Raw genomic sequence first — 13522 nt, 5'->3', positions numbered from 1 at the left:
CCAGGGATCCCGGTCCCCTTTCTTAATATAGCATTGCCCTTCTCTTCTTAGTATTTGTTACTCACCCTCTTTATCTATTGCCTCAACAATGACACCTTACAGCAAAAAGATTTGCCATGGCTTCATTTTTGAGAGTGAGGTTGCCCCAACTTCTTGTGTTTAGTTCCCAAGTTCTGCAAAAGTCCTCAGCTTTCCTCTACTTATTTCTCCTATTTTCTAGGAAGAAATCTATTATCTCTATTATAGACAATGAAATGATTAGACATATTAGCCCCACTCATCCACTTATTTTTCTTATTATCATACTACTTTTTTTTATTATCATACTTCTATTTCAAATTCTTTTCTCCTGATACTTCTCATTTCATTTCCTTCCTTCAGTGAAATTGCCATCTTCACTATAAAATCCTTCTCTGTTAGTTAAATGGAAAATTATATCTCAATCCTTTGACTTCAAGACTGTTTTTTTCCTATGATGCATTGTCTTCATTATTATAAGAGATGATATATCTTTTTATATCTCCCATGACACTGTTCCTAGCACATAGTAGATACTAAAGTAGATACTAATTCATTTATTAAAGAAATGAATACATATATTTAAAATTTAGATCTTTCTTGGGGCATTCAGGGAACTCCTAAAGGTATGAAGACCCTACTTTTAAAAAAAAAATCTCTTATAAAGAGTTCTCAATATTACTTAATTTTGTACTATTAGTGGTTTTATAAACTGAAAACTAGACTTGTTATCATTATAAATCTATATGTGAATTTACTGTTACCCTTTTATTATGAGGATACATACATATTTGAAACTGTCTTAAAACAGTCATTCTTTCAGGATTTCACATTAAGGGGAATAAGAAAATAATAGATTTGATTTTATTGACTTGTCTTGGTTTCAAGTCCTTGTGAAACAGAATAGCAGAAAGTACCAAGTGGATTGAACCAAACAAACTTACTTGATTTAATCAGCAATTTGCATTTTAGCTTTAAATTAACAAATCTTTTTCCCAAAGAACATTTTGGAGACCAGTGAGTAGTATTTTGTGATATCCAATACATTTTTATTAAAAAAGTACAGGAATCAGTTTCAGGAGTTAGATTTACGTTTTTATTTTCTCACAGCATCACATTGTTGAGTCATCTTCCATTGACTGTGATTAAAATTTATTTTCCAAGAAAAAGTGAAATATGCTAGTGCTTATGTTTCAGAGAGTGGCTCATGTCAATTAGCAATGTACCTCTCTAGGAAGAACTTTGGATGTCTAGAAGTTACTGCTAATGCTTAATGTAAAAGGAGTGATTCACTGGAAGTATTAACTTTTAAAAGTCTTTTGTGCTTCCAAGGTGGTTTCCAGAAGTGCAGAATATTTATTACCAAGGCAATAAAAAAAAACAATTGCCAACCGGTGACAGCAGTGCCAAATTGGAATCTTTTTTCAACTGTGCAGCAACACTTATGACTTTACAGCTGCAGGAACTCACTTTGGTCTCCATGCAGGATTTCACAGACTTAATAGCACAACCACCAGTAAGTATGGTGCAGTTACACCAATATTCATCTACTAATTTATTTTCAAAAGGAAAATGTTTTGTTTTGTTTGTTTTAAAGAACCTTTTCCAGTGGAAGAGGAGGAAGTATACCTTTAGATCACTTACCTATTTTTTAAAAAAAGTATCAATCTGAATATTCAGGATTCAGGATTCAACATGATTATATTCATGTTGGTGAGGATTAGTGAAGAGAAGTAAAAATATTGGGAAATTTGGGTCGTGATGCCTGGGGAAGTTTTCTGCAAGGAACTCTTTTCTTTCTGGAAGAGAGTCCTATTAGAATGTGACCTGCGCCTGGAAATTTGAATGTTCTCTTGGGCTCCTTCTTGTATGAGTGTAGAGGCCCATTGCTATGCACATTCTCCTTTTTCTGGAACTCCTTGATCTGTAGGCCAGGTGGATACTAGATACCAACACATCTAGCTGGGAATTGTTCTTGCTCTTTTAAGTAGAGCTCCTCATTGGCTTAACCGTCTAGGGCATAAGAGGAGAGGTGAGTTCCCATGTTTTCTAATTGGGATCAGTGCACTGCTTAGTCTCTCCTGGTTCATAATATATTAACATACATGTATAATTTTTTATTGCAGGATTCTATTAGAGCTTATGAACATCCGGGTTTCATCATGAGGCTGATTCTTGAAAATGACACCATTAAGTTTGAACCTGATTTCAATGACTATGCAGACATCCTTCTGAACATTTATGACATCATGATTAAGGCTGTCAGTTTTGTTCCAAGAGTTGAGACAAAATTGTATTCCAAGTGGGTAAGTAACAAGGGTATTCTGATAGCTTTAATTTCCATGATGATATTCATTTCAAACAACCTTTAAAAGGTGTAGACCTCTATTCTCTGCCTTGCAGAATATAAATGGCTTGGTAAAATTGGTATATAAGAAAATTTTAATTCAACAAAATACCGTTTTCCCATTAGCTGATCTTAGAGTATACCTAGTTTCTTGGGACTGAAATTTTTCTTAAGGGAAAGAATTAAAGTTGTGCTCCAGTTTAAAACAGTTGATGAGTGTTTGCTGTAGCACTCAAGCCATGCTGTAGGCCTCCCTTATACTGTTGTAGCTCTCAAACCGTCCTCCAGTTGATTACTCTCCTCATATACCTTTTCCCATAAGTAGTAGCATCTCTGTACTCTCCAATCCCAAATTCTACTTCCCTTCTCTCTCTGGTCATGTATTTAGCGAAGCTTTGCTGAACTTGTGTATTTCAACAGCAGTTACTGCAGTCTCGTGTACAAAACAAGCATGTCTGATAATTCCTTCACTTAAAATGTTTTCAAGCTTTGTAAGTCCAGTGGCTTTTTAAATTCTTTCCTATTTCTTTTACTTTTTAAAAAATATTTATTATATAGAAAGAGCATGCACACAAGTAGGGGGTGGGCAGGGAAGGGCAGAGGGGAAGGGAGAGAACATCTGAGGCAGACTCTGCGCTGAGCTCCAACCCCAACACAGGGCTCTATCCACCACTGCGAGATCATGACCTGAGCCAAAACCAAGGGTTGGCGGCTTAAACGACTGAACCACCCAGGCTCCCCTCTTTTTTATTGAAGTCATTCACAAATATGAATAGGAAACATCCAGGAAACTAGTGTGTAGTTTTAGGTGGTAGTAAAGTTACCCCCATGTACTAGAATCTAACTAGAGAAGTGGACTATCATTATGGATACCCTTAAGCTCTTCTGCTGACCACTGCCCTTCCCTGTTCCCACACTCCTCTCCTACCTTGTGGCAAAAGAATCACTATCTCGAATTTTGTAGTTATTAAGCTGAAATTTCAAGATAGACTTACAAGCTGTGTGCATATCCCTCAACAATTGCCATTTATTCTTTCCAGGACTTTGGAGTCATAATCAGTGACCTGTTTTTTTTTTTTTTTAAAGATTTTATTTATTTATTTATGAGAGAGAGAGAGAAAGAGAGAGGCAGAGACACAGGCAGAGGGAGAAGCAGGCTCCATGCAGGGAGCCCGACTCAGAACTCGATCTCAGGTCCCCAGGATCACGTCCTGGGCCCAAGGCGGGCACTAAACCGCTGAGCCACCCAGGGATCCCCTGTTTGTTTTACTCAACATTGTGATGGTGAAATGATCCATTGTGAGGATATTATCCTCATCATAGAGCTTCTAATTTTTTTTAAGATTTTTATTTTCTAGGAATTCCTTTAAGTTCTTTGTCAAATCGCACAGGTCACTTTTGATAGTCTCTTGTATTTAGTCATATATTTGTTACTCTTTTACTTCTCTATAAAAGGTGCTTTGCTGATATGACACTTGCTCATGGTGGTTTATTTCTGTGGGTGTTTTTTCTTTATTATTCTGGGCTTATACATGTAAGTACCTCATGCAGGGAGGTCCTTAAGGCCTTAATTTAAGTTGGTTCCTCCAGAACTTGCATATTCTCCTGATGGTTGCTCTGGAGGCCTCTCCAGATTGAAGGACTATTTTTAAATGAAATTCTCGCAGCGGATTTTGTAGGCCGCACTGGCAATGTACTAGTTTACCCAAATCTGCATGAGAACACGCTGCAGGTCACAAATTCTTCAGGCGACCATGTTTTTTCTTCTGCACTGAAAGACAAGGTCAAAACAGGATATTTTCCTTGCCTTTCCTCCCTCATTCAGAGGTTCCCTCGCCCGTCAGCATCCTGAAATTGTGTGTCACCTTCCCGTGTTCTTGGCTTTCTGTGGGGTGCAGAAATTATGACTCCTCCTTCCTCAGGGTTGAGGCTTTGTTTCCTGACCATCATCCCCACCCCATCCCCACCCACCCCTGCACAGAGGCCCATCTTGCTAGAGACTCATTTGAGCAAAACTTAGGCCACCAGGGATCTGCAGTCTCTGGGCAGCTGTTCACTTGGGCACAGAATTACCTTCAGTTTATGTTCTCTCACGTTGGTCCCTAGACTTGCTCTATTATTTTGCTTCCTTAGCTGTGTATTATACAAGTTGTGTTTGGCATTTTTTCCCCCCAGCACACTTACATGTTTTGAACTAGATGGCTATTTTCAGGTTATCTGTTCCTCATGTTGCCACAGACAGAAGTCTCTCGAGAAATACAGTTTACTTTGTCCTCTGTTTAACTTCAGTTCTATTTGTTCTATTAGTTCTATTGCATCTTTCTCCAGGCATACCCTGCCTTTTTTTTTTTCTTTCAGGAATGATCTGAAGGAGCTTATGAAACAGACAAATATAACACGTTAGTGAGAGCCACAGGGTGTGCTCAAAGTACAGGAAAGGATTACCGTCATTTGAATGAATACAGTTGCTTTGATTTAATGGTTATAAAATATGGCTCCAAGTCTCCTGGTTTCTAAGGAATAAGACAAGTTTTAATTGGAATTAAACAGTTAATTTAGACTGATCAGGTATTCTTCCTGGTGTGAGATTCTGAGAGAAAGAGATCTTACACGGGGCCTTCCACACGGGGTAATTGTTCTGAAACCCTATGGGTCAGCATCACCTGGTGAGATTTTAAAAATACAAATCCACCACCACCACCTCTTGCTCCTAGAGATGCGGATTCACGGTGGTAGTTGGTTCTCAGAGACAGGTTGCCAGAATCATCTAGGGATATTTTGCTAGTAATCAGTTAGGTTTGGAAACAAGTGATATAGAAGACACTTCGAGTAAGATGACTGAACGTGATTTCTATGACCTTTGACAGCAACTGCAGAAGCGGAATTCGTAGAGCTGTTCTTATCACAGTCTTTGATAGAAACAGAAAGTGAAATTAAAATCCACTTTTTTTTTTTCCCCATGAAAGGCAAACGTGCAAGGGGCTAAGATGCTGTGAGTCCAGGCATATCACCATCTATCTTATGATCTCTTTTGATAGACCTTGGAACACTTGGCACTGTCTCATACAAAATATTTCCCTTAACTCCTGATAGAAACTGATTAGAATTCATATCACAAGTATACACTCTAATATAGTTCTGATGTACTGGTATCCAGTTATGTTTAGAAAGAGAGACCTATAGGCTATAGACATTAGACAGGCTGTTAATATGTTTAAGAAACATTGCATAATGAATATTAATGACCTTTGCATTTGATCCAATAATTACATTGCATACAGTACATAATATAGATTGCTTTATCCCAAAGTGGTTGTGTTGTGTTTTGTTTTCTGGAATAGATGGCACCAAGCACCTACGGAGCTCAGGGCTGAGTGGTGGTGGTGGGATTCACTAAAGTTCTCAAGAAGCATCTAGTTCTAAGCAATATGAGCATCTTAGGCAAATGCACCCTGGAGACCTGAATAAACTATCCAGCTCTCTAAGGAATCTTTTTTTTTTTTTCTCTAAGGAATCTTTTGATATTATCTAGTAAATGCTGTAGAATATCCACTACGGATCATAATTTTTGTTTGTCACAGTGAAAGATCCCTTCTGAATGGGGGGTAGAGCATGTACACTTTTAAGTGTAACTCGATTCAAGATCATCAACCATTTAGACACATGTGCTCGCCCTTTTTTTTTTAAGATTTTTTTTAAAGATTTATTTATTTATGATAGACAGAGAGAGAGAGAGAGAGAGAGAGAGAGAGAGAGAGAAGCAGAGACACAGGCAGAGGGAGAAGCAGGCTCCATGCACCGGGAGCCCAACCTGGGACTCAATCCCGAGACTCCAGGATCACGCCCTGGGCCAAAGGCAGGCGCCAAACTGCTGAGCCACCCAGGGATCCCCTGTACTCACCCTTTTATTTGAGAAGAGGAGACAAGCTGTTGAGATGTGTTTGCTTATTTAAAATTGTTGTCTGATCCACTATTCTAATGGTGGTAGCAGAATGCACATTTTGTAACTAGGAATTTTAGTCTACTCTAGTCGCTGTTCACAGAATCAAAGATCAAAGGTCAACAAATGAGTGACTAAACAGTCTTTCTTTGTTCTAAGACAGATTACTCCTCAAGGTGAAAAAGTACTGTGATCAAAGAATATGATGATATGACACTGAGCTGGTTGACTTTTTAAAAACAAAGTACAATGCAAGGACTACCTTATAAAGCATATACAATTGCACAAAGAAAATGTGGATTTTGGGTGTTTTCATATTCTTTTATTTTGTCTATATTTTCAAGTGGCTGTTCTTTGATCCCTACAGAAAAACAAAACTAGGTAGCCTTGAAGGAAAACAAAAAAAGTTATATGAGACTCAGTTATTCAATACACTGCTATGATTAAACTGAATATCTTTCTATAGAGGTTAGAAAATCAAAAAGGTCTTGTGAGTAAAAAAAACCTTTTCTCTCACACCTAACTCTGGGAAATGAACAAAGGGTGGTGGAAAGGGAGGCGGGGGGGGGGTTGGGGTGACTGGGTTACGGGCATTGAGGGGGCACTTGATGGGTTGAGCACTGGGTGTTATGCTATTTGCTGGCAAATCGAACTCCAATAAAAAATAAAATTTAAAAACCTCTATATATGGTAAGATCGGCATTTTTACAAAGATAAAGGATACGACTACCTTAATTTATTTTTGGAAATGAATGTTATTTTTCTCCTTTGTTTAGGAAAGTAAGTCTAAGCCAGCAAACCTGAAACCAGTAATTCTGAATGAAATTATTGAAGCCCACAAAGACAAGGTGAAGGAAGTGGTAATAAGGGAGAGTGAGGAACCTACCAAACACCTCAGACTCTATGACAAGTATAACTTTCTGATCACCAGAAAAGCTGAGCAAGAAGTCGATGCTTTCCTCGAAGAAAATCATACTTATGAGAGAATAATTCAAGAAATTCGCAAATACCAAAAACTGATAGAGGAGATACAGTACACATCTAGAAAGGTAAATGATCTGTTTTTGTACAACTGTTCTTTGTAACTAATGATCTTTTCCCAGTTTTATTAGGATGTGTTCTTGGACCATACAGTGAAAGACTCAGACCGTTACTATCAACAGGGAAAATATTTCTTGCCTCTCCACGGGCCAAAGCCCTGGATAAGTGGAAGGAGACAAAACAGGGTTCTTGTCCTCATAGGACTGAAAGTCTAGTACTTCAAGCCTAACTTTTAGCTACTTTATATAATTTGATCCCTCAAAAATTCCAAGAACTTAATTTTTTCTTTTGCTTTAGTGTTTAAAAATCCTTTGGAAAATATAGTAATTACACCAAAATGTGATTACTTCTGTTCAGCAAGAGGCTGGTAATTTAAGATTTTCATTTGTCCTTTTTTATAACTTCCAAAATTTCCACCCTGAACACACATTACTGTTTTGTACAGAGAATATATAACATTTAAATCCCCCACTGTCTATTTAGCAATAACTCAATTCTCCAAAGTTCTTATATCCGTTGTTGTCCTGAAATAGAATTGGCTTCCAAGATAACAAACTCTTGAAGGAGACTTACCCAGAAGATAGCTGCAAGATATGAGTGTTTAGAAAATCCTGCCTGAATCATATTAAAAAAAAAAAAACAGAAAATCTGAATCTTGTTAGATCACACACACCTTGTGAGAAAGGCAAAATTGTGGGAATCTTTTATTTTCATGTTTATCAAACTTTTAATACTTAACATTGCAGACTGTTCGTTTAGGAATGTTTGAGATGCACTGTGAGGAATTAATCAGAGCTTTGGTGAAGCGAGCAGAAATTATTTGTGGAAAACTTATAGCTAAAATGTTCAGAGATCACCAGGAAGTAAATACAAGGTATTTATGTGATACTATTTTTTTTCAGGGGGATGTTAGATAGAATCAGTTGTCCTTCAAATAAAGTTATGGATTAGAATGGTGTCATCAGTGACCCTCCTACTTGGATTCGTTATGCTATGATTATTATTAGGTTTTCACCACAACTGTGCCTACCTGACCACCTGAAATAAGGCGGTATTAAAATGTGCTTGCAGTTTTGTTTGCACAAATCAGATGGGCGTTCTCTAAGATCACTAAGATGTTAAGTTTGTATAATCAGTACACAAAGCGGATTTTCCCAATAATTGTCCTCGGTCCTAACCGACCCTCAAGTTTGGAACTTCACTCAGTGTAATTACTCTTTAAGGCCGTGATAACATGTTATTCTTAACTACAAACTTATTTGTTGACCAACCTGGAGATTTTTAGGAAAACTGGCTCATGTTAAGTAAACTCGTGGAAAGGTAGAAAGCAGGACACCCATCTATTTAGACAAGAAGTAGAACTTGTCTTAGAACAACAGGTGTTACTGTTGCTCTGGGAACCTCTTTTTCTGGCATCGGTTACATGGAAAATCCCCCCACATAATCAGAAATTTTGTAATGGTTATGGTATTACAGGAAAACATAGATCATTCAAAAAATATTCAGGATGCATAAAAGCCGAAAGGAAGCTTATATTAGGCACAACAGTAAGTGCTTATACTCCAAATATGAATATAATTTCTGAAGGAAGTTACACTCTTAAGGGGGAAATAGACCTACAAACCAGTACCACTTTTTGGGTGCTATCTCAACTAAATCTCTGATAGAGCCCCTAAAATTGTAGGTTGGAAGTGATTGTTTATGGCCCTGGCTTTTATATAGGATTAGGAACTTCTTGAGAGTCGTTATTATATCTTCTCCATTTCTCTGTCTCTCACTTAACATCATAGTTGGGAATGTAATAAATGATCATTAAATGTATATTGAATGAATGAGTATGGACACAAATTGCCTTTTTAATTCTTTAGACGTCACATAGGTAAGATCATCTTTATTTTTCACATGGCAGCACGTTTAAATAGTACACAGGAATGTATTTAGGTATAAAGTTTAATTATGTAAGACTGATTTTGTCTGGTGTTTCAGATTATGTGATGAATTTGAGAAGATAGCTGAAAAAGCTCTTAGCACTCCTCCAAATACAGCGGAACTAATGGAAATGAAGGTATTATTTATAAACTCTTAGAAGTCCTATGTGTTTAATTGTCTCCCCAAATGTTATTAGTTAATTATCAACATGATAATACAATAACAAATCACTCCAAAAGTTTAAAGAGCCTTAAAATAATATTTTGTTATTCTTAGCTCATGAATCTGCAGTTTGGTGATTCAGGCTGGGTGTTCCCGGCCGGTTCTGGTCACAGTTGGATCACTCACTCAGTTGGGTCTCACTAGCTCTCAGTTGGGTTAACTAGTGTGCGATTTTTGGCATTTTGACTCGACTTCACTCGTCTCAGCAGCCTCACTGGGCATGTTCTCCTGGCACGGTAGAAACGCAAAAGCAAGCCCAGTTGTACAGATGCTTTTCAAGTGTCTCTGTGCATCACAGTGGTCAACATCTCATTGGCCAAAACAAGTCCCATGGCCAGAGCATGAGAAGACACCACAGGTATGGATAGGAAGAGGTGAAACATGGATACTGGAAGAGCTGTTAGTATAATCATCTACCAATATTCTGAGAACATCATTAATACTTCTTGCCATGTTCAAAGGCATTAACCAGGACTGTCTTGGGTAACCTGAGCTAGGAGGTCATCCTTAATTTTTTTAATCAAATATTTAATCTTTAATAATTTGTTTCCTATAGGCTGTTTTTGTGACATTTTAAAATTTTCTGTGGTAGTTTGCCAAAATGTTTTGAGCCTAGGATTTATGGTATTAAAATAACAGGTAAGTGTCACTTCAATCATTTTTCATGTTTCTTCTGTACTTGAAGTCCGCCTAATGGTGGGTAAAACAACTAGCTAATCACCATTTTATTTTATTCCTTCTTCATTCTCATAACAACAAGCTTTTACGAGACTTTCTTTTTCCAGCCAGCATTCTCAAGACCTAAAATGAAATGTTTTCCTCTTAGATTTTTTTTATAAATTAATTTTTATTGGTGTTCAATTTACCAACATACAGAATAACACCCAGTGCTCATCCCGTCAAGTGTCCCCCTTCCTCTTAGATTTTAAAATATTTAAGCCAACTCCGCAAAACATGTAAAATCATTCAAAACTTTGTATAGGCAAGAAGTTACAAAAGAAGTTCAAATGCACATTCTTTAAATTACTCATTTAAAGAAAACTTTTTTAAAGTTATTAGAACCAACTTCTACATATCAGCCTTTAACGAAAAGAATTCTATTTTCTTTAAAGTTTTTGTACTTGGATTAGGGTTGTTAGCATGTGAATTTGTATGTGTGTGTATATGTGTGTGTATTTGATGTACACATTTGTACATAATCTCTTTTAGAAGATTTTTATATTTTACATTAGTTTTCATAGGATGTCAAGTGACGCTTTGATCATGGATGATTATAAAATAACTGGAATTCCATAACTGTGTATTCCTTTGGAAAAATGAATATCAATATTGTTTATTTACCCTCCTAGCCATCACTGGAAATATTTACAAATTTGGAGTTATTTAATGTGAATTTCTGTTGTTCATAAAAACGGAATTAGCAAATAGGATTCATTAACTGTTATTTAATATTTCTGTATCTTAGAGAAGTTTAGTCACACAAGGGCAAAATAACTTCTGTATTCAATACCGAAATCGGGAAATAAAAATCCTGTTGTTTGACTATACAGAAATCTAATTAACCAAATTACAAAAATATATTTTCAGTTAGACATTTCGTTACTTGTGGAAACCACCATGGTTCCCATCTTACTTGTTTGGATTTGTAACATAATATGTAGCCTTCCTAGAATGATATATTAATGACAGACTTTTAGACAATGTTGCTTCTTTAATTACAAAAGTAAAATTTTAAGCAATATGGAATTGTACAAAGTAAAAAGCAGGAGTCTATCTTTTTCCATAATTCCTCTCTTTTGAGTAATGATTTTTTTTAAGTTTAATGTGAATTCTCTTTCCAAACATGTTTACAGTGTTAATTAAACATAAATAACACTAGAGAGAGAGAGAGAGATCAAGAGAGAATACCAGAGAAATGAAGATTAAATAGACTTTTAAAAGCATTAAAAAACCACAACATTTACTTCCTGGACAGGGAGGGTAGGGTATACAATAGGGAAGGTGAACATATAGGTAGTTACATGTCATTGCCAGTCTTCTCATTTTTCAATAGGGAAGCAGATTTCCTTCAACATTTATATTAAGATATGTGAATTAACATGTATCAAAGAGCTTTGAAAAAAAATTAAAAATTAAAAAAGCTTTGAGAGAGCTATTTGTGCATATGTACACGTGCATGTACGTGTGTGCTCATGCACACACATACGTGTGCACACACCTGTGCATTCACCACTACCCCCCACGGATTTGTGTTTACAAAAACAAAATCATTACCCTGCGGCAAGTTACTGTATTCACTGAACAGTATACCTTCTTTGTATCTCTCCCAGGTAACAAGGAATCTTAGTTTTTTCCCAAGATCAGTAGCTAATTAATATGATTTATTAAGTCATCTGTCATTTCGCTCTTTATTTTATTATTATTTTTTTCCGCTCTTGATTTTAAGTGCATCTTTTCAATGCTGAATTTCCACAAGTACACGGATATAGTTCTGACCTCTCTTCTCCCTTCTCTATTCCTGGGACAGAACAAGAACTACTTAAATTACTACATCTAGGGGTACCTGGCGGAGGGGGGGGCGGTCAGGGGTTGAGTGTCTGCCTTTGGCTCAGGTCCTGGGATCGAGTTCTGTGTCGGGATCCCTGCAGGGAGCCTGCTTCTCCCTCTGCCTGTGTCTCTGCCTCTCTCTCTCTCTCTCTCTGTGTCTCTCATGAGTAAATAAATAACATCTTATAAAAATAAATAAATAAGTCTATATTATGTGTTCATATTAGGCTAGTGTCTATCATTTTTTTCATGATTATCTTTACTACTCTTAAGTATTTACCATTTCAGAGACTTTCAGAATTATGATGAATTCTGTTTTTTTAAAATGCCGTGGCAATTTTGATAGAAATTGCACTGGTTTTATAGACTTATTGGAGGCAAACTTAACATCTTGAGAATATTACGTCTTATCATATATTTATACTTTTATCCAGAACTTTTAAAATGTCCCTCAATAAAGCATTATAGTTTTCCTCATACAGATGTAGCACATTTCTTGTTAAATTTTGCCTATAGCTAGCTATGTTTTAGTTTTCATAGTTAAGGAGAGTGTTGTAGTCCCGGTGTCTGCTGCATGTTTGCAATTTTTTTTTTGCATGTTTGCAATTTAACATTTGTTACGGAGGTGATGAGACTAATGCTTGTTCCCCCCAACTAGACCAGAAAGCCTATGGGGGCAAAGCTCTGGTCGGTTGGTTGTCGCACTGAATTGCCAGCCCCTGGCACAGTGTCAGGCACTGTAGGTGAGGCGCTAGCAGGTGTCCCAAAGTGCTGCTGTCAAAGAATAGATGATATCACCCTGCTGCGTCTCTCCCAGAAATCCATTGCATTCTTCTCTGGTTTCCTGGGGCTCCTAAAGTGTTGTTCAGTATTTTCTATTTTTCCCCGCTGCTGTTGTGTAGAGGTGCGTGGGACTGATGACAAGTGAGCTGTGTTGGCAGTCTCCTATGTTGAACCAAGAGCCTTCACTTCTAACAAGTCTGTACAAATTCATGCGTCTTTATGCCAAGTGTCTCCACAGCCTATGTTTTGACTTGAGCTGTCCCTTGAAATGCCATTTGCAATCTTTATCTTCCCGCAGGCTTATATTCAGAAAGTAGAGGCAACTGAGATGGTTGAACTGGGCCAGAGATTGGTGGATTCTAAAAACTGCCTCGCCTTCCTCATTGAGTGTACAAACTTCTCTCCAGGAGACATCAGGTTAAATAATAATGTGTTCCAGTGGTTTGGAAGAATGGACGAAATTTTTGATGAGCACAGGAAAATCATTAAAGAGAAAACGGAACAATATCAAGAAGGCCTTAAGGTTGGCATCATAGATATTTTAAGTTATTTTCGTTGTCCGGAAATGTTTAAGTTTCGACTTCTTACAACAGCTCCTCTTTTTCACAGGTCAGGTATTTAAGCTTTCTTATGCCATCAGTCTTAGTGGGAGATGGTAGCCATACTGGACCATGCAGCTTCATTGCTTGACTTTT

The 13522-nt window shown here is 37.1% G+C and overlaps 1 protein-coding gene across 1 annotated transcript in view; it reads left to right on the top strand.

Annotated features, from left to right (window-relative positions):
• DNAH7 (dynein axonemal heavy chain 7) overlaps positions 1-13522 on the top strand; it is a 226683-nt gene that overhangs the window by 33299 nt on the left and 179862 nt on the right. Inside the window, 6 exon segments of the mRNA XM_055344969.1 lie at positions 1351-1534; positions 2145-2324; positions 7082-7354; positions 8093-8220; positions 9333-9411; positions 13126-13350. Coding sequence (XP_055200944.1) covers positions 1351-1534; positions 2145-2324; positions 7082-7354; positions 8093-8220; positions 9333-9411; positions 13126-13350 — 1069 coding nt within the window.

This window comes from Nyctereutes procyonoides, unplaced genomic scaffold (genome assembly GCF_905146905.1).
Source record: "Nyctereutes procyonoides isolate TBG_1078 unplaced genomic scaffold, NYPRO_anot_genome, whole genome shotgun sequence".
NCBI classification, from domain to species: domain Eukaryota; kingdom Metazoa; phylum Chordata; class Mammalia; order Carnivora; family Canidae; genus Nyctereutes; species Nyctereutes procyonoides.
This window is presented reverse-complemented; position numbering and strand designations above follow the sequence as displayed.